Source organism: Leucoraja erinacea, chromosome 16 (genome assembly GCF_028641065.1).
Source record: "Leucoraja erinacea ecotype New England chromosome 16, Leri_hhj_1, whole genome shotgun sequence".
NCBI lineage: Eukaryota > Metazoa > Chordata > Chondrichthyes > Rajiformes > Rajidae > Leucoraja > Leucoraja erinaceus.
In genome coordinates, this window is record NC_073392.1 from 32,031,648 (window position 1) to 32,050,359 (window position 18,712).

The 18,712-nt window shown below is 43.3% G+C and overlaps 2 protein-coding genes across 2 annotated transcripts in view; one reads left to right on the top strand and one right to left on the bottom strand.

The window, feature by feature from the left end:
• slc38a3b (solute carrier family 38 member 3b) overlaps positions 1-5,597 on the top strand; it is a 104,723-nt gene extending 99,126 nt beyond the window's left edge. The window contains exon 16 of the mRNA XM_055648068.1: positions 62-5,597. Within this exon, the coding sequence (XP_055504043.1) occupies positions 62-166 (105 nt within the window). The 3' untranslated portion in view covers positions 167-5,597. The remainder of the gene's footprint in view (positions 1-61) is intronic.
• A 4,111-nt stretch (positions 5,598-9,708) lies between these two features.
• The window catches only part of LOC129704752 (monocarboxylate transporter 5-like), a 54,126-nt gene continuing 45,122 nt past the window's right edge, over positions 9,709-18,712 (bottom strand). Inside the window, exon 8 of the mRNA XM_055648069.1 lies at positions 9,709-16,870. Coding sequence (XP_055504044.1) covers positions 16,641-16,870 — 230 coding nt within the window. The 3' untranslated portion in view covers positions 9,709-16,640. The remainder of the gene's footprint in view (positions 16,871-18,712) is intronic.

Consider the following 18,712-nt stretch of genomic DNA (forward strand, 5'->3'; position numbering starts at 1 on the left):
TGAGGAGATGGAGGATGATATTTTCCCCGTCTCAACCTGTTCTTCTGTTTTCTTTCCACAGGCTGCTTGTTTTGCAGGCCTGGGCTTTCTCTTCATGACCATGAGTCTGAGCTTCATCATCATCAGCTGGTCCACAGGAGGTGGCAACATTAACGGAGGCCACTAGATAAGGGAGTGCCTCGTCCGCTGAGAGCCAAGTGCCCCCCTCACCCTCAAGGAGCACGACCATTGCTGAAGAAAGTGGCTGATAAACCCAGAGCCCATGCTGAACCCTCCGATAATGAGACATGTAAAACAGACACACACATATATATATAGTTTATGCACACCTGCAATTTTTATACTGTGTTACTGTGTACTGAGTAGTCGATGCAAACACTTTGCACGGAATTTTATAAAACCACACCATTTCTAAGTTATTTTGTATAGAGCTAGGACATTCTCAGTGTTAATGCCTGTGAAATAGCGCAGGGACATCTGTGTTCGACTGACTGGGTTCTGAACTGAGGATTTGAGTTTTACTAGGAGAGGGGGTGGGGAGGGCTCTTGTTTTTTTATATGTATTTTATATTGCGCTCCTTTGGCACAATTGAACGCTAAATGACCGCATTGTTAAAGGTGGTTCAGAAGAATACAAACAAACAAAAAAATTTCAAACTACCATACACTATTTCCACCTCCAAACTCCTGCTTAGTGATGCGGGCACTTATCATAGTTCGGTTGTAGATAGCAGGGTCGTGCTGCATTGTGTTTCCTGAACAATTAATATTTCTTTGTTTTTAAAATAAAGCCAGATATTTCAGAAGGCTAAATGCATTACATGTTGTAGAGCCATACGTGCTGTTTGCAATTCCCATTCTGGGCTAAGGTGGCTGGTCTCAACCAGGGTGGGAGTTGGTTTACTTGGGGAGGGAAGAGATTAAAGCCAGCCAGGGCTCCACTACCTAGAGTTTTCCAACTCGAAGAGCAAGTATTGTAACAGTGGGCACAGGAGCTACTGTTTGGCCTCCCTGTTCCTGACTCATTGATAGTCCCAAATTAAGACCAGCCAAATTAGCCAATATCGAACCCCAATAATCCACAAATGTATATATTTTGTAGTAGATTCAGAGATAGAGCTGATCGGTAGAGCACTTTGGTTGATGCACGGTTTTGTACAGACTGTCCCTTGAGAAGATAAATGTCCTGTTTTGAGCCTCAGAGCTACGTTCTCCTCCTTCACCTCGCAAGCATTCTGAGCTCAATAATGTTTGGCCACCACAATTTTACAAAGCACTAGTTCCACTGTAACGTTAGTGAAACAAATGATTCTTTTTCTGCTTGCCATTTTAACAGCAAGTGAAAGTTGCTCACCATCCGAGCCATTGCTTCCAGGTTGCTGCTTTATTTAATTTGTAAAAACTTGCCCATAACCTGTCTTTGTGAAGCTTGGAAAGAGACTGCACTGTGCTCTAGTTTGGGAGACCAGGGTAGGAATCCTAGCGACTGCTTCTACAAGGTGAGTCATTTGAGCAACATACACTGGATTGTTTGCGCCACGTCTTGAGCTGAGACCGCAAGTATTTTCACCCATGGCCTTTCCCCCCCATCAACTCTGCTTCAACGCAGTATACCTTGCACAGTACCCAACAAAGAATGGATCTCAGCGTGGGGTAAAACAAAACAGATGGAACCTATGTCCATTCAAAGCAGGAGGAGGAAGCACCTAGATGACTTCCCACTGCAACTGTGTTCCTTCCTTCTGGCGGGACTGATCACACCGGTTGGTCAACAACGGGGAGGACAACCCAAGCCAGAGGGAAGGATTGTGGAGGCAGGGGACTGCTGGAAACTGCAAACGCATTCCTACCCCTGGGGATGGGACCCATCACAGTAGCAATCCAGGCCGCAGGGAAGGTGGATCACTGTATTAAATCCATCAGGCAGGTTACCCAGTCCATCGGGAAAGGGCAACTCAACAGGAATGCAGGGTATCCCATGCACCTTCCCAGAGGTGGATTAACATCTGTTTCAAGGGTGCACTGATCAGGGGGAAGAGGATCGATTCAACAAAGTAAAAAAAACATTTATACGAATGAAGATTTATTTTTACTAAACTAAAAAAAAATTCAAAAGAGTGGGAAGAAGTCATCTACTAATGACTTTAATGATTTAATTCTATGTCTGTGTTTTAATTATTAAATATAATGTCCTTTCTCATGAGGAACATAATACTGCCAATGGGGCCATGGGGCCACCCAGTGGAACTTGCCAACCTTGAACGTTGGTTTATTAACAGCACAGAGCATTTATAAAATAATAATTCTGGGGACAATGAATAGAAATGGTTTATTTGATGAAAGCAATATTTACAGCTGTGTTTAAATAAAATTTGCATTTTATTTTTGTCTTGTATTATAATATACAACATTGATCTGTTTTATTAGATTGCGCTACCGTGTTTTAGAAATGAAGCTTCTCAGATTCCGACACACAATATTTATATTTTATTAAATGTATAATTAAATTTTAATTTAATAGAAAATAAAAATCATAAAAGATTTTTAATATTTAATGTTCTGCTTGGCAGTGGAAAAAGCCTTATAGATCTGATCGGGGTGTGTAGGTAAAACCTTCTGTATGACTGCTACATCGCCCGAGATATTTGTGTCATGTATTAATCCTCTGTCTTACATTGTAAACCGTAACATAAAGTCTGCCTGATTGTGTGGTGACTCACATAAGATGTGTGTCACTGGGTACATTGAAGGGGGCACTAAAATAGGGCAGGGCCCGCTGCAATATGTTTCACTCACATGAGTTAGGGTCTTGTTTAACATTTGCCAGAGAGGCAGCTCAGTAGCTGATAGAAACCCCTTCAACCACTGTTTCTGATGCATTGGTGTATAAAATCCACAATCTTCAATCTTCCAATGTGTTGGGACATTTGCTGCCAATCCATTAATGTCCCTCCTGCTCTCTAGTCTCTGACTCATGAGTGTATCTCTCCGCTTCAACTATTCAGTATGCCGATGTTTAATTATTTTGTTTTCTCCTCTTGCTTCTCAACTTGTTCTTCCTTGGGTATTGATTCAGCCTTGCCTCATACCTCTGAATCAGGAAGGTTCAAGTCTCCCACTGTAGATATCGGGCTTGTACTATGCACTGTTGAGGGAACTGAAGAGCCATTGCTGCACCAAGGTCTGGGCTGCGGAAATATAGGATCTCATGGCACTACCTTCAAAGCTCTGTGCCGATTGCCAATATTTATTCTTCAGCCAACATCACTAATAAAAAAACAATGTGGTTGTTATCACAATGCTGAGCGTGGAATCTCACCATGTGTTAGAATGACAGGCAAGGTTCCTCGATTACAACAGTAACAATAATGCACCTGCTGGTGGACTGCTGAGAAAGTGCAGGATCTGCACAAATATATTTCATTTATTCTTCCAGGGTAGAATTGTCCAGCACTGGAGGCCAGAGCCATTAGATGACAAGGGGAAAGTTTAATGGAGATGTGCGGGGTAAGTTGTTTTACACAGAGAGTAGTGGGGGCTTGGAACACAATGCCAGGGGTGTGCTGGAGGTAGATGCGATAGTGGCGTTTAAGAGGTTTTTAGACAGGCACATGGAATAGAGGGATATGGATCATGTAAAGGCAGATGGGATCAGTTTAACTTGGCATCATGTTCGGCACCAACATTGTGGGCCGAAGGGCCTGTTCCTGTGTTACTATGTTTTATATCCTAATGGTGTGCATTTCAGCTACAAATCTAAAGAAAGCTTCATCATCCACATGGTAAGCCTCTAGTCATTACAGTCATACAGCACGGAAACTGGCCCCTCAGCCCAACTTGGCTAAGATGCCCCATCTACGTTAGTCCCACATGCCTGCGTTTGGCCCATAGCCCTCTAAACCTTCCCTATCCATGTATCAATCCAAATGTCTTTTAAAATCTGTTATAGTAGCTGCCTCAACTACTTCCCCTGCAACTCGTTTCAAATATCCACCTCGATTCAATGCTTAGTGCCGCCGCCTTTTGCTATTTGTTGTCAGATGTCAATTTCCAATACATTATTTGACAATTAGAGCAAGTAATTGTTCCCTATGTTGTCAAGTAACTTTTTATCCTATTTTCAAATCACTTTCAATTCAAATACCCTATTTTCAAATCACAAATCATTTTCAAAGGATGTAGCTCAATGAACATTTTTCGTTTTGTTTGGGGATATATTCTCTAACGTCAGTGATTGCAGCAGCCCTGCTCTCCAATTCCCAGCCATTCATCTGCTCTAGTGAGTATGTGCTTCTTGCACCTGGGGTTGAAACCATCCACATTTTTACTTCATTCTTGAGGCATTTGCATTTATAAGATCAAATTACTTTAGAGCTTGAGAAGTGGAGTCACTGTTAAAATGTTGGAAACACATCAGTCAGTTTGCATTTGATTTACCGATGTAGATCAAGGGATATATATCGCACGTTCTCCCTGTGACCACGTGCTCCGGTTTCCTCCCAATATCCAAAAGCCGTGCGTGTTTGTAGGTTAATTGGCCTCTGTAAATTGTAAATTTACAGTGTGCAGGTCGTAGATGAAAAAGTGGGGTAACATAGTGTGAACGGGTGATCGATGACAAGCGTGGACTCGGTCGACCTGTTTCCAGGTTGTATCTCTGAAAACTAAACATAAAAAAATTCTGGGGATAATTCCCATTCACTCCAGAAGACAACAATGGCATCTATTATCTCATCCCAGGAGAGCAGGTAGGACTTTGGCCTAATATCTCCTCCAAAAGACATGGCCTACATTAAGTAGTCCACCACTCCCTCCCTCAGTGTTGCCACTGGACAGCCAGCTTATGTTTTTTTCCTCAAGGTTCTGGAGTGGGGCTTGAAATCTTTTGATTCTTTTTTTGGGTGGCACAGTTGTGTAGCAGCTACACAGATCAAATAACCCGGGCTCAATCTGGATCACTTTCTCTCTATGATCTTGTGGGTTTCTTCTGGGTAGTCCGATTTCTTGCCACATCCCTGGGATGTGGCGGGAGGTTAATATAGGTACTACTATAAGTAGCCATTCGAGTGATTGGTTGGCAAGGGAAGGGGAGGCAGCTCAACGACATGGGAGAGGGAATAGATGACAGGAAACGTGTGGTGAAAGGAACCGATGGCAAAGCCAGTATAAACCCGATGAGCTGAATGGCCTCCCTCTATGTTGTAACATGACACTGTTTGAACTCTAATCCCTCCTAATGGATGTATGTACAACACACAGCTGCAGGCTGCTGGGGTGGGGAGCAAAATGTAAGTGGAAACAAGCAGTTGTGTGTTGATTTGTGACTGTGTACAAAACGAAGAGTTTATTTTAAAAAGTTAATTTCCTTGCCTGTTTGAGGTAATATTGATTTGTGTATTTAATCAAAGGGCAATCCTTTGATGGATTAAGTGGAGAAGGAAACATCTTTAAAAAAAAAATACTTTATTGCCTCCAAGTCTAGAGATTTGGTTCAGTCTGTTTTTGTAAGACCTCAGCATTCTGTACCTATTAAAGTCGAGTGGATCTGTAATATGTATGAACAAGAAATCATAAATATTAAACAATTTAAAACCTGATTTGCGTCTTCTCAATGTCTAGATTAAGCCAATGTGTTCAGGAACCAGAGGCACACGAGACTGCAGATGTGCACTAATCCATCCTCCTTTCCTAGATCCATCTATTACTTGTTGGCTCTTGGCCCCAATCCTTCCCCTCACTCCATTCTATCAACTATCTCCCCACCACTCCATCAGTCTAACGAAGGGTCCCGACCTGAAATGTCATCTTGTCCATTTCCCTCTACATATGCTGCCTGTCCCACTGAGTTTCTTGAACTGTTTCTGTGTTCAGAGATTATGTCTGCCCTGCTGCGTCTGTGTTAACGTTGATCTCATGGAAAAGTCGTAAAGAACCAATCGGGTAAATCACCAAAGGATGTCACAGATGAAGTGTACAATTGAGGGTTAATTTGCAAAGTTTGCATTGAGGAAATGAGCAGTTGGATAAATCAGGTGATTATCGCCTTGACGCATGTACGCATAAGGAAGCTTGGTCCCTGGTGACTTACAGGTTGTGGTGAAACAAAAACAGGCACGTGAAGAGTGAAAAGCCCAAAGCCATCTTTACACCCACATTTAAAAGGAAGAGTTAAAACCATTGTAATTCTGAACCCCAGAATATATTCAGTACATTGAAGGGAGAGAAAAATAACTTTATGGACACAGATGATCAAAGACTGCCTCACATCGAAAAAGACCCGGGTTCGATCCTGATCCTGGGTGCTGTCTGTGTGAAGTTTGCACATTCTCTCTGTAACCACATGTGGTTTCCTCCGAGTGCTCCAGTGTCCTCCCACATCCCAAAGACGTGTAGGTTTGTAGGTTAATTGGTTGCTGTAAATTCCCCTTTGTGTGTAGCTTTGGTTGCGTGTTAACCAGTCTGCGGAAAGACTGTACATCATTACAATCGAGCCATCCACAGTGTACAGATACATGATAAAGGTGATCGTTTTTAGAGCAAGAGAGAGTCCAGTAAAGTCTGATTAAAGATAGTCTGAGGTTCTCCAATTAGGCAGATTGGAGGCTAGCAGTGTGACCAAAACCGAGGACAATACTTCCAATGCCCCCTCACCAATGTCTTGATAAGTTGCAACTGGACTGGAGGACGGCATCTTCGGCCTGGATCGATCGCCTCAGCGCAGAGGGAGAACAAGGAGGGAAAGAGATGGAGGCTAAGACTTTGCCTCCATCACAGTGAGGATGTGCTTGGTGAGCTCACTGTGGTGGATGTTTAATTTGTGTTTATTGTATGTTTTGTTATTATTGATTCTGTGTATGACTGCAGGCAACATAATTTCGTTCAGACCGAAAGGCCTGAATGACAATAAAGGAATCTAATTCTAATTCTAATTCTAACATTAGGTCATAACTTCTGTAATTTATTTTCACACTTCTGCCATGATGATCTCCTTAATCAAAAATTCAACTCATCTCTTTCCTCTGCTTCAGTCCCATTTGTAGCACCTGTACTCGTGGAACAATGAGCTGTAAATCTGTCCCTTGCTTATCCCGGTTTCTGTAATGGCTATCATGTCCCAGTCTCATGTACCTATGAACCCTGGGTTCAACCAAATTCAAATCCAAATTCACATTTATTGTCACATGCACCAATTAAGGTACGGTGACATTGTGTTACCATGCAGCCATACAATTAAAAGAACACAACACAATTAAAAGAACGATAGAACTTAACATAAACATCCACCACAGTGATCATTGTGATAGAAGGCAATAAAGTTCAGTCAAGTCTTCCTCCATTTGTTCCACCTACCACCTTTACCTGTCATGCCTCATGAATTGAAATAAATGCAATTTAATCTAAAAGTCATTGCTCACTCCCTCCCATGCTCCAGCCTGTCCGGTCTTGTTCACTGAACATGCTGTCATTGAGTCCTGTATCAACATCCAGCCTGAATGGTCCCCCCCCCCCCCCGAACAGTATCCAAAGGGGCAGCAGTAGAGGCGTCAAAACAAGGGCAGCACAATGGGGCAAAGGGTGGCACTGTGGCGCATTGGTAGAGTTGCTGCCCTACAGCGCCAGAGACCCGGGTTCGTTCCGGACTACAGTTGTTGCACGTTTCTCCCTGTGACCGCGCGTCTTTTCTCCAGGTGCTTCTTTTTCCTCCCACTCTCCAAAGACGTACAGGTTTGCAGGTCAATTGGCTTTAGTAAAATTATAAATTGTCCCTAGTGTGTAGATTATAGTGCTGGTGGGCGGGCCGGTCGCAAGTCGTGAGCGGATTTAGTGAGCAAAGGGTTTGTTTCCGCGCTGTATCTCTAAATCTATAAAATCACAAAAAAGGTCCAAAAACCTGAATCTCCTCCCCAGGCTGCAACTCTTCAGCCACACATTCATCTGTCCTATCATATTTCAACCCTCACTAGTACGTGACATGAGATGTAACCAGAGATCAGTACCTCGCGACGTCCTGCTTTTTAACCTTTTGATTAACTCCCTGTATTCACACTGCAGGACCTCATCCCTTTTCCTTCCCATGTCACGTGTGCCAATGTGCACACCAATTTCTGGATGCTCACCCTCCCCTTTGAGAATGTTCTGCAGCTGTTCAGAGACATCTGGACGCTGGCTCCAGGGAGGCAACACACTATCCATGAGAGAGAGCACACATCCTTCATAGACACATTCATCTCTTCCTTCCACTCTGTACACACAAGGGGCAATTTACAGAGACCAATGAACCGACAAACCTGCACGTCTTTGGGATGTGGGAGGAAACTGGAGCACCCGGAGGAATCGCACGCGGTCACGGGGAGAACGTGCAAACTTTGCACAGATAGCACCCGAGGTCAGGATCAAACCTGGGTCTCTGGGGCTGTCAGGCAGTGGCTCTATGAGCTGCACCATCGTAACACCCTGTGAGAAGAGATGGAAGCAAAGCGAGACAAGGGTTGTACTTGTACGTTGAAACACCTTGCAGTCAGCAACAATAAAACAACAGTAATTGTCTATAATGGGCACAAGCAGCGATGAATCGGACATTTGTATTGAAATAAGTCTTTCATTATAATGATTCCGTTTCACGTCCTGGCCACAAGAAACCTCACACGAGTAACACTCCAATCATAACAAAGCTTGGTAAAATGACAGTTTGTATTCCATCACTCCCTTCCCCTCCAACCCTGCCATCTACATCCCTTCCTCTGGCTTTACATTTGAAACCTCTTTTCTCATTATTTCACAGCTTTTTGTCTCATTTTCATCTCTGGTCTTTGTCCACCCATGCGCCAATGAACCACCCTAACCTGTAAAGGGAGGAACTGCAGATGCTGGTTTAAACCAAAGATAGACACAAAATGCTGGAGTAACTCAGCAGGACAGGCAGCATCTCTGGCGAGAAGGATGGGTGACGTTTCGGGTCGAGACCCTTCTTCAGGCTCAATGGGTGACATTTTGGGTCGAGACCCTTTTTCGATCCGTCTGAAGGGTCTCGACTCAAAACGTCACCCATTCCTTCTCTCCAGAGATGCTCTCTGTCCTGCTGAGTTACTCCAGCATTTTGTGTCTATCACCCTCACCTGTATCCACCTGTCACTTGCCTAACTTTGTACACCCCCATCTCTCTTCCAGCTTACCCCCCCCCCTTTACTACAATGTCTAAAGAACAGTCCCGACCCGAAATCTCGCCTTTGCATGCCCTCCACAGATGCTGCCTGACCTGCTGAGTTACTTCAGCACTTTGTGGATTTTTTTTTTGCTGAACGATTCCAACATCTTCTGTTCCTTGTGTCTACTGTAGCTTTTGTTCAATGGTGTCTTCATCGTCCCCAATGCTCCACAGAGCCATTGTCAATAAAATTGGAGACTGAACTGCTCAATGACTAAAAACTTGTTCAACAAGTTGTGATGAAAAGTCATTGACCCAGAAACATTCATTCTGTTCATCCTTTTGTAGATGCTGTCTAACTACTGAAATACCTCCAGCAATGTCTGCTTTACATTAAAAAGGCATGCATTGAGCATGTTATCATTGTTAGAGCAAATGTAAATGTAAATGTAAATTATGTAGGTGACCCAGAAACTTGTAGTAGTTATCTTACTATGGAAGCGCAAATCCTACCCCGGCTGACTGAAAATACATTGAATTAATTAAATACATTTGGCATTAAAAAAGCCACAGTAAGGTTAGTGGGAATCTGCTAATTGTTACACAGTAATGTCCTTTGGAAAGGGAATCTGCCAGATTTGTCTCCCTTGTCCTACATCGAGTTGTCTTTAGACTCATCTCTGCAACTGTACTGAAAGCCACTAATTTATGACCACAAGAAAGAAGCTCACCGCCACATCTTTCCAAGGCCAATAATGGGGCTTGCTACAAATGCCTACAAACTTTGAATTACGGTATATTTTTTAAAAAGACAAGAGAAGAGGTAGAAATGAGTGACTTTCTCGAACTTGACAATAGACAATAGGTGCAGGAGTAGGCCATTCGGTCCTTCGAGCTAGCACCGCCATTCAATGTGATCATGGCTGATCATCCCCAATCAGTACCCCGTTCCTGCCTTCTCCCCATATCCCCTGTCTCCTCTATCTTTAAGGCTTTTGTTGTGAAGGAAGGTCCAAAGAGAAAGGAAAAGAATATTTTTAACATGTTCAAATTGTACTATAGAAAACCCTTATTTTAACCGACCGCGGGGGGAGGGGGAAGTTCTCTCTTATTGCCGATTGTACTCTTGTTTAGCTTAGAGATACAGTGTGGAAACAAGCCCTTTGGCCCACTGAGTCCGCACCGACTAGCGATCACCCATATTCTATCCTACACACCCGGGACAATTTATTTTACAGAAGTCAATTTCCTACAAACCTACATGTCTATGGGATGTGGGAGAAAACTAGAACACCCGGAGAAAACCCATTCGGTCACAGGGAGAATGTACAAACTCTGTACAGACAGCATCTGCAGTCAGGATCCAACCTGAGTCCCTGGTGCTCAAAGGCAGCAAATCTTCTGCTGCATCACTGGTGGTGTTAGTTCATATATTTCAAATGTTATGTATAAAATGGTAATTGAATGATAAAATAGATACTGAAAGCATGAAAATAAAGCCAACTTCCCACCGCAGAAATTCCATCATGAACATGATCATTGCTTTGTACTGTATTATAAAATAGCTTCGTATTAGCAGTGAGAGCCCTGTTGTTTGCAAAAAAATGACTATTGATTATCATAACTTCTAATTATTTATTTTACATCTTGTCAGACATTTCAGCATGGGGAGAGAGGATGGAAGTATAAACATTTATAAGAGGCATAGACAGTCTGAACCTTTTTCCCAGGGTGGAAATGTCAAAGACCAGAGGGCATTAGCTTTAAGATGAGAGGGGCAACATTTAAAGGAACTATGCAGAGAAAGTTTTTTTTTACACAGAGAGTAGTGGGTGCTTAGAAGGAGCTACCAGGGTTAGTGGTGGAGGCAGATACAATAGGATATTGGATAGGGACAAAGATACGCAGAGAATGGAAAATCACATACAGGCAGATGAGATTAGTTTAACTTGGCATCATGTTTTGCTTGGACATTGTAGGCCCAAGGGGCTGTTCATGTGTTGAATTGTTCTACATTCTGTTTTATTTGGTCTCCATTTAAACCCTCTTCACTCACACTGACACAATATAAAAAGTACTGGTTGTCTGTGGTAAATGTAAATAGACAATGTTGGCATTAGTCAGCAGGTCAGGTACCATCAATAGAGACAGAAGCAAAATTAATATTTCACATTGATGTCCTATTGACATGGTAAGAACCACCCTGAAACGTCAACTCTTTTCCTTTCCGCAGATGCTGCCTGACCTGCAGTGTTTTCAGCTTTTGGTTTTCCAGCGGCAGCAATATTGGTTCGGAAACCATCCTCAGTTCACTGGCTGGCCAATTTAACTAACACCATTCCACCCAGTTCCCTCTATGACTCACTGTGATAATTAAAACATGTTTAGGGTTTAGAGATACAGCATGGAAACAGGCCCTTCAGCCCACTGAGTCCATGCTGACCATCGATGACCCATTCACACTGGTTCTATGTTATCCCACTTTCGCATACACCCCATTCACACTAAGGTCCATTTACAGAGGCCAATTAACCCAAAGATACATGTCTTTGAGATGAGGAAGGAAACCGGGGTACTGGGAGGAAAGCCACACGGCCACAGGGAGACGTGCAAACTCCACACAGACAACATCCGAGGTCAGGATTGAACCAGGATCCCTGGCACTATGAAGTGGCAGCTCTACAAGCTGTATGTATGTGTGTGTATTGGAATATACTCATGCGAGCTGCCTGTACTGTAAAGTTTGCCTTTGATACACATCACTTTGATATACTAAGTTGTGAGCGCCCTCTGCTGGCAATGAAAGGTAGTTTAAAATAAGAATGAGAAAATGCAGCTGTTCAACAAATCATCATGTATTTATTAGCACTTATTGCTAACATTGTAGGTGCAATTATACAATCATTAAATCAATGGAAATATAAATCAGGACAGTTATAACAACACTCATTTATAACTCTCTCACTCAAATCTATCCCCGAAGGCACCGGTTAAGGGAGTGGTCTCTGTCCTTACGTTCTGTGTGATGTGTTAGATTCAACCTCCTGTGGATGTAGCAGCAATCTAGGTTAACAATCATTCTCCTCATCTAAAATAAACAGGGCCTCTTTCATTTATTCATAATTGAGTTGCGGATGTTGCTTTGAATGCTAGGATTTATCCCCTGCCTCAAATTGCCCAGAAATGAGCAGGCAGATGTCAAATTTTATAGAATCCGCCATGTTGGTGGTTCTGTATTGAGGGTAGACCAGACCAGGTAAAGATGCGATTTCTCTCCCGGAAGGGTATGAGTGAACCAGGTGAGTGCTTTCAACAATTCAGTAAATTTACACTTGCATAAGTGCAAACGTTCTCGGAGCAGAATTAGGCCATTCAGCCCATCAGCTCCACTCCGCCATTCAATCACGGCTGACTGATTAGGCCATCGTCAAAACAATTAATGTTTCAGGTTGGTGACCCTTCATTAGAACGGGAGAGTTAGAGGGCATGGTGAGTTCACTAGAAGTCATAGGAGTAGAATTATTCCATTCTGTCCATCAAGTCCATTCCACCATTTAATCATGGCTGACCTATCTTTCCCTCGCATTCCCATTCACCCGCCTTCTCCACATAACTCTGACACTAATCAAGAATCTGTCAATCTTCACCTTAAAAATATCCGTTGACTTGGCCACCACAGTGGTCCGTGGCAATTAATTGCACAGATTCACCGCCCTCTGACTAAAGAAATTCCTCCTCTCATCTCCTATCTAAATGTCTGTCCTTTAATTCTGAGGCTCTGGTCTCTGGTCCTAGACTCTCCCACTGGTAGAAACATCTTCTCCACATCCATTCCATCCAGGCCTTGTGATTACAACAAAAATTATATATTTTCAATTCTAGCTTTATTTAATTATTTTAAATCACATTCCATGGTGAGATTCAAACGCGTCTCCCAGGAGATACAAGAGACTGCACTTACTGGAATCTTTAGCAAAAAACTGCTGGAGGAACTCACCTTGCCCCCCCTTTGAATTCCCCCAGGTATTTGCTTTCTTCTCATCTCCCCAGATTAACGGAACATAACTCTAAGTGGAGTTCAGCAACTTCACTATTGTGGTAGCATATCACATATAGGTTTAATTTCTTTAGCAGATACTATTATGAGCCTTAAAAGACATTTGGACAAATAAGGGGGTAGGGAGGGTTTAGAGGGCTACGGGCCAAATGTGGACGAATGGGACTAGCCCAATGTGCCTACTTGGTCGACATGGACAAGGTGGGCTGAAAGGCCTGCTTCAGCGCTGAACAGTTCTGTGCCTCTAACTCAAACTTAAGTACCATTGCAATCAAAAGAGGCATTCCCTCAAAAGCTCACTTATGTTTCAACCATTTCAATATCTACTTTAATATACAACTCAAATTTTACTGTAAAAACACAATCCACAAATAGAAGATAATTAAGACATTTTTAAAAAGACTGCAACATTAAAAATACTTGACGTTACTTTTTTCAGTGAATTTTGAAGCTATAACATTATATCCCAAAGGCTTATTGTGATGTAATTTCAATCTGTCAGTGACTTCTGTGCAATAACTCACTCCTAATGGGACAATAGGAGTTAGAAACTATTAAGTCATACATTGCCAAGGCCTAAAGGTGAACTGGTGATTTAATCCCTCTCTGACATCTTCCGTCACCTATTCCTTTTCATCAGAGGTGCTGCCTGTCCTGCTGAGTTACTCCAGGATTTTGTGTCTATTTTCGGTGTAAACTCGCATCTGAAATTCCTTCCTGCGTTTCAACTCAGGCAAACTGAGTGATAAGGCAGAAGGGTGCCTGGAGTTGGCCAAAGCCCTTGCTCATCTCCACAAATGAGGTTGAAAGAGTGGAGGCTGACTCTGTGGATGGGTCAGGTCAACTATGCCGGTTCCAAACTGACTTTGCTGATGGCAGAGATACAGTGTGGGCTGGATGGAGCTGGCTCCGGTTCTAATATCCCCAAGATCAGGCTTAAAGTACGTCATGAGAAAGCAAGCCCTTTTGAGCGGATTAACACCCAAGACTTAGTAGCCCGTGTGAAGTGTAGGATGGCGATGTACAGGAAGCTATCAAATTACTTGTGGATCTTTGCAAATTTAATGAGGAAGTTGCTATTAAATCCTGTTCTGTGGGAGACCAGCTCATTAGAAGGCGATAATGTCCTCAGTGTCACAGCAGTCATCTGAGGCTTTTTATTTAATTTCAATTCCTTTAATTCTTAATTAGATTTCATTCCAGCAGGAACGACAGATTTTTGCTGTTAGCAATCCCGAAGAGACAGGCAAATATACCAAGCCAGTGACAATTCAAATAGATGTGGCATTGGCCTGATATTAACTTCCAAATCAAAGACATAACCTGATCGTTTCACAAAAGATTTTGCATCAGCTTTTGGTGGTAATGAGAGTGCCCTTGTAACCCCTGTCTCTTTAACTGGAAATAAAAGTAGCAATCATTATCACTTTCCAGATTCATTTCACGATCACAAGTTGGGCACTGTTCGGCTTAAAATAATTTTGTGAATAAATTTTCACTAAACTGTGATGGTAAAACTTTCACAGCCAGTTTTGACCTCAGTAGGCCTGTTGCCGTCAGCAATCAGTACTCCGCGGTAGAACATTTTCAAACAGCCCAGACACTGCAACATCAAGCTTGTCGCAAACATTCAGTTATTAACTAGAATGACTGATTGAAAAGGTACAGCATGAAAACAGGCCCTTTGGTCCACTGAGTCGACGCTGACCATGGGTCACCCGTACACACTCGTTCTGTTATCCCACATTCGCACCCATTCCCTACACACTAGGGGCAATTCACAGCGGCCAATTAAACTACAAGCCAGTATGTCTTTGGGATGAGGGAGGAAACAGAAGCTCCTGGAGGACACCCACCTAGTCACAGGGAGAACGTGCCAACTCCACACAGACAGCACCCGAGGTCAGATTGAACCCGGGTTTCTGGCATTGTGAGGCAGCGGCACATGCACCATTGTGCCATCAGACTGATTAATGAGATAGAACTGGGATAGGCACATTTTGTTTGTATAGGTCAGTGTTAGTCCTTTTCTCCAATCTTACTTCCATTTGCCTGTTTATTGCCAGCTGTTGCAGAGTTGTTCACCTTCTCATCGGGTCCTGGGTTCGAACTTTATTCTGAAGAATGGAATACAAAACCTGGCCTGATGCTGAGGGAGTGCGGCATTTCAGAGAGTGCTGTCTTTCAGATAAAGGTATGACATTGATATCCTGTCTGGTCTCTCGTGGAACACAACAATTACTCCATAATAGAGGCACAACAAACTGCAGATGTTGAAACATTGAGCAAAACACTAAGAGCTGGAGGAATTCAGCAGGTTAGATAATATCGAAGGTATAACATCACATCCAAAGACAGCAACGCCAACTGAATAGTACTCCCAGAAGGTACCAAGCTGGTTTTCTACATGTAAAAAGGAACTGCAGATGCTGATTTATACTGAAGATAGGCATAAAGAGCTGGAGTAACTCAGCAGGTCAGGCAGCATCTCTGGAGAAAAACAATGGGTGAATTTTCAGGTCAGAACTGAAAAAGGGTTCCAATCCGAAATGTCATCCATCCTTTTTCTCCAAAGATACAGCCTGACCCAATGAGTTACTCTAGCACTTTGATATTGATTTTCTCCTGAGAGGTGCCCAACAATTTATATTTTATACAGCACCTTAAATGCAGGAAAAAAATGACTCAAGGCACTATGCTGAGAGAGAATAAAAGGGATGCATACAATTGATATTTTCACCCTAACAAAGCCAGGGTTGGAGTGTAAATCGAGGCACGTTACTCGGACTTGCTTTGTTCCACTCAGTGCTTTTACAATCTTTTGTTTGTCCTTATCTAATACGCATTTCCCCTCAGTTTCTTTAAGGCATCATTTAAAAGAGCTCACTTGATATTCCCGTCTGAACGTATTGGTGAAACAAAACTCCTTCAGTCTTATCCTAAATGTGCTGAATAGCACCTGTGCAATTCATTCTGAACCAATATTTCGTCACTGGGAATACTCTGGCTGCTGTCTGTCCATGCTTTATAACTCCCCAACACCACTGATGCTGACGTTTCCATCAGTACCTGGGTAGTGTGGTGCAAAACAAAGTCATTTAAAATCGATAAAACAAAAATATCAGAATGATCATCGTTTGGTAGGGATTTGTGTAGTCTTCAGTGATCAAAAGGAATTTTCAAATAAAGTGCTGTTTCTTTTTCCTCCCCGACTTTGATTGGTCTGAGTTGGTGTAGGTTATTCAGCCCATAAAATTCAATAAATATCCAGCTCCTCCTTGAAACATCTGGCGTTAATCCACCTCTTAGTCACCAATGTTCCCTTCATGTGGTTACCATCCAAAGGGCTGTACAATTGGAGATGTTACTGGTGGCAAGATCAAGGTACTGGGACTGGGGCTCATGTCCAGTAAAGTACTGCTGGTAGGGAGTCCTCCCTCACACCATGCTCTCCAGCTGCAAGTACTCCTTCTTCGTGGAGGGACAGGGAGGGAGAACGTTCTCCTTGCTGGAGTCGCTGGAGTCGTCCTTGGTTCTTTCGTCGGCCTCCCTCGACACCTTGCGCTCAGCCAGTGGTACAAAGAACAAGATCACGAATGAGGCGAAGTAACAAGAGCCAGCCAACTGGAACGAGGCGTCGTAATTTTTGGTGAAGTCGTGAAGAGCACCTGGAACAAGAGAAATGGACATTGACGAACTGACAGAAAGTTTTGAAACCATTCCCACAAACCAAAAACCCCGCTCTTGCAATTCTGCAAGTCTCTGAAGATGATTTCTGAAGATTCAAATCGCTGGCTATAAGAACTGAACAGGAATGGGCCACCCAACCATTCTTGCTTGTTCTGACATTCAATAGGGTCTTGGTTGAACTGTACCTCAAATGCACAAACCCTCCATACCTCCAAATCCTTGATGGCCTTACCCAACCATCCATGGACAGAGAGGTCTTGGGATCCAAGTCCATAACCCCCTGAAAGTGACAGCACAAGTAGATCAAATGGTAAGGAAGAAAATGCAGATGCTGGTTTATACAGAAGATATAGACACACAATGCAGGAGTAACTCAGCAGGTCAGGCAGCACCCCTGGAGAAAAGGTATACGTGACGTTTCGGGTCCGGTCTGAAGAAGGGTTCCGACCCGAAACGTCACCCATTCCTTTTCTCCAGAGATGCCGCCTGTCCCGCTGGGTTACTCCAACATTTTGTGTCTATCTTCGGCACAAGTAGATAGACTGGTAAAGAAGGTGTATGGTAGGCTGACCTGCATTGGTTGGGGCATTGAGTACAAGTCAGGAAGTCATGATAAGACTTTGGTTGGCCATTGGCAATTTGGTGTATTGCGTACAGTTCTGGGTGCCCCAATGGAGGATGTGGAGCTTTGGAGAGGGTGCAGAGGAATTTTACCAGAATGCTGCCTGGATTAAGGAGCATTCATTACAAAGATAGGATGGACAAACTTGGACTGTTTTCTTTAGAATGCCAGAGATTGAGCAAGTACACAAAATGACGAGAGGCGTAGATAGGGTAGACAAACAGAGTCTTTCTCCCAGAGTGGAATTGTCAAAGACTAGAGGCTGTATCTGTAAGATGAAAGGGGCAGAGTTTAAAGGGGATGTGCAGGGCAGTTTTTTTTTTACACAGGGTGGTGGGTGTCTGGAACATGCTGCCAGGGAGTGTAGGACGGAACTGTAGATGCTGGTTTACATTGAAGATAGACAGAAAAAGCTGGAGTAACTCAGCAGGTCAGGCAGCGTCTCTGGAGAAAGGAAATAGGATGGACATTTCAGGTCGAGACCTGCAGGAGGCAGATAAGGCACGTTGATATGCAGGGAATGGTGGGAAATGGATTACATTCAGGCAGATGTAGGTGGTTGACTTGCAATTAGAATGTTCCTACCTCTTCTCCCTTCCCCTGTAAGCTTGTTCAACTTGCTATGTTACACAGGTTTCCAGCGGCACCTTGTATCTCAGTGAATAATTATCACCAGCAGTCCAATCTATTCTCATCCTACCTTTGTGTGATACCAGCAAGGATAACTGGAGAGCCATATGGGGTTGGCATCCCAGTTTTGCTTCATTAAATGAATGAGGTCGACCTAGTGCGGCATGGTGGCACAACGGTAGAGTTGCTGCCTCACAGCGCCAGAGACCTGGGTTCGATATTGACTATGGATTTTTTACGTTCTCCCTGTGACCTTGTGGGTTTTCTCCGGGTGCTCCAGTTTCCTCCCCCCCTCCAAAGACGTACAGGTTTGTTTGTTAATTGGCTTCGGTAAAATTGTAAATTGTCCCTGGTGTGTGAGATAGTGCTAGTGTACGGGAATCGCTGATCAGCGTGGTCCCTGTTGGCCGAAGGGCCTGTTTCCACGTTATATCTCTAAACTAATTTAAACATTAGTGCCACTAACATCCACCTCAGATTAAATAGAATCAAAGACCTCAGACCAATGTGATCTCTGTTCAACAACTTTACTGTTGGCCCCCTTCATAAATCATCGACACAACCTAAC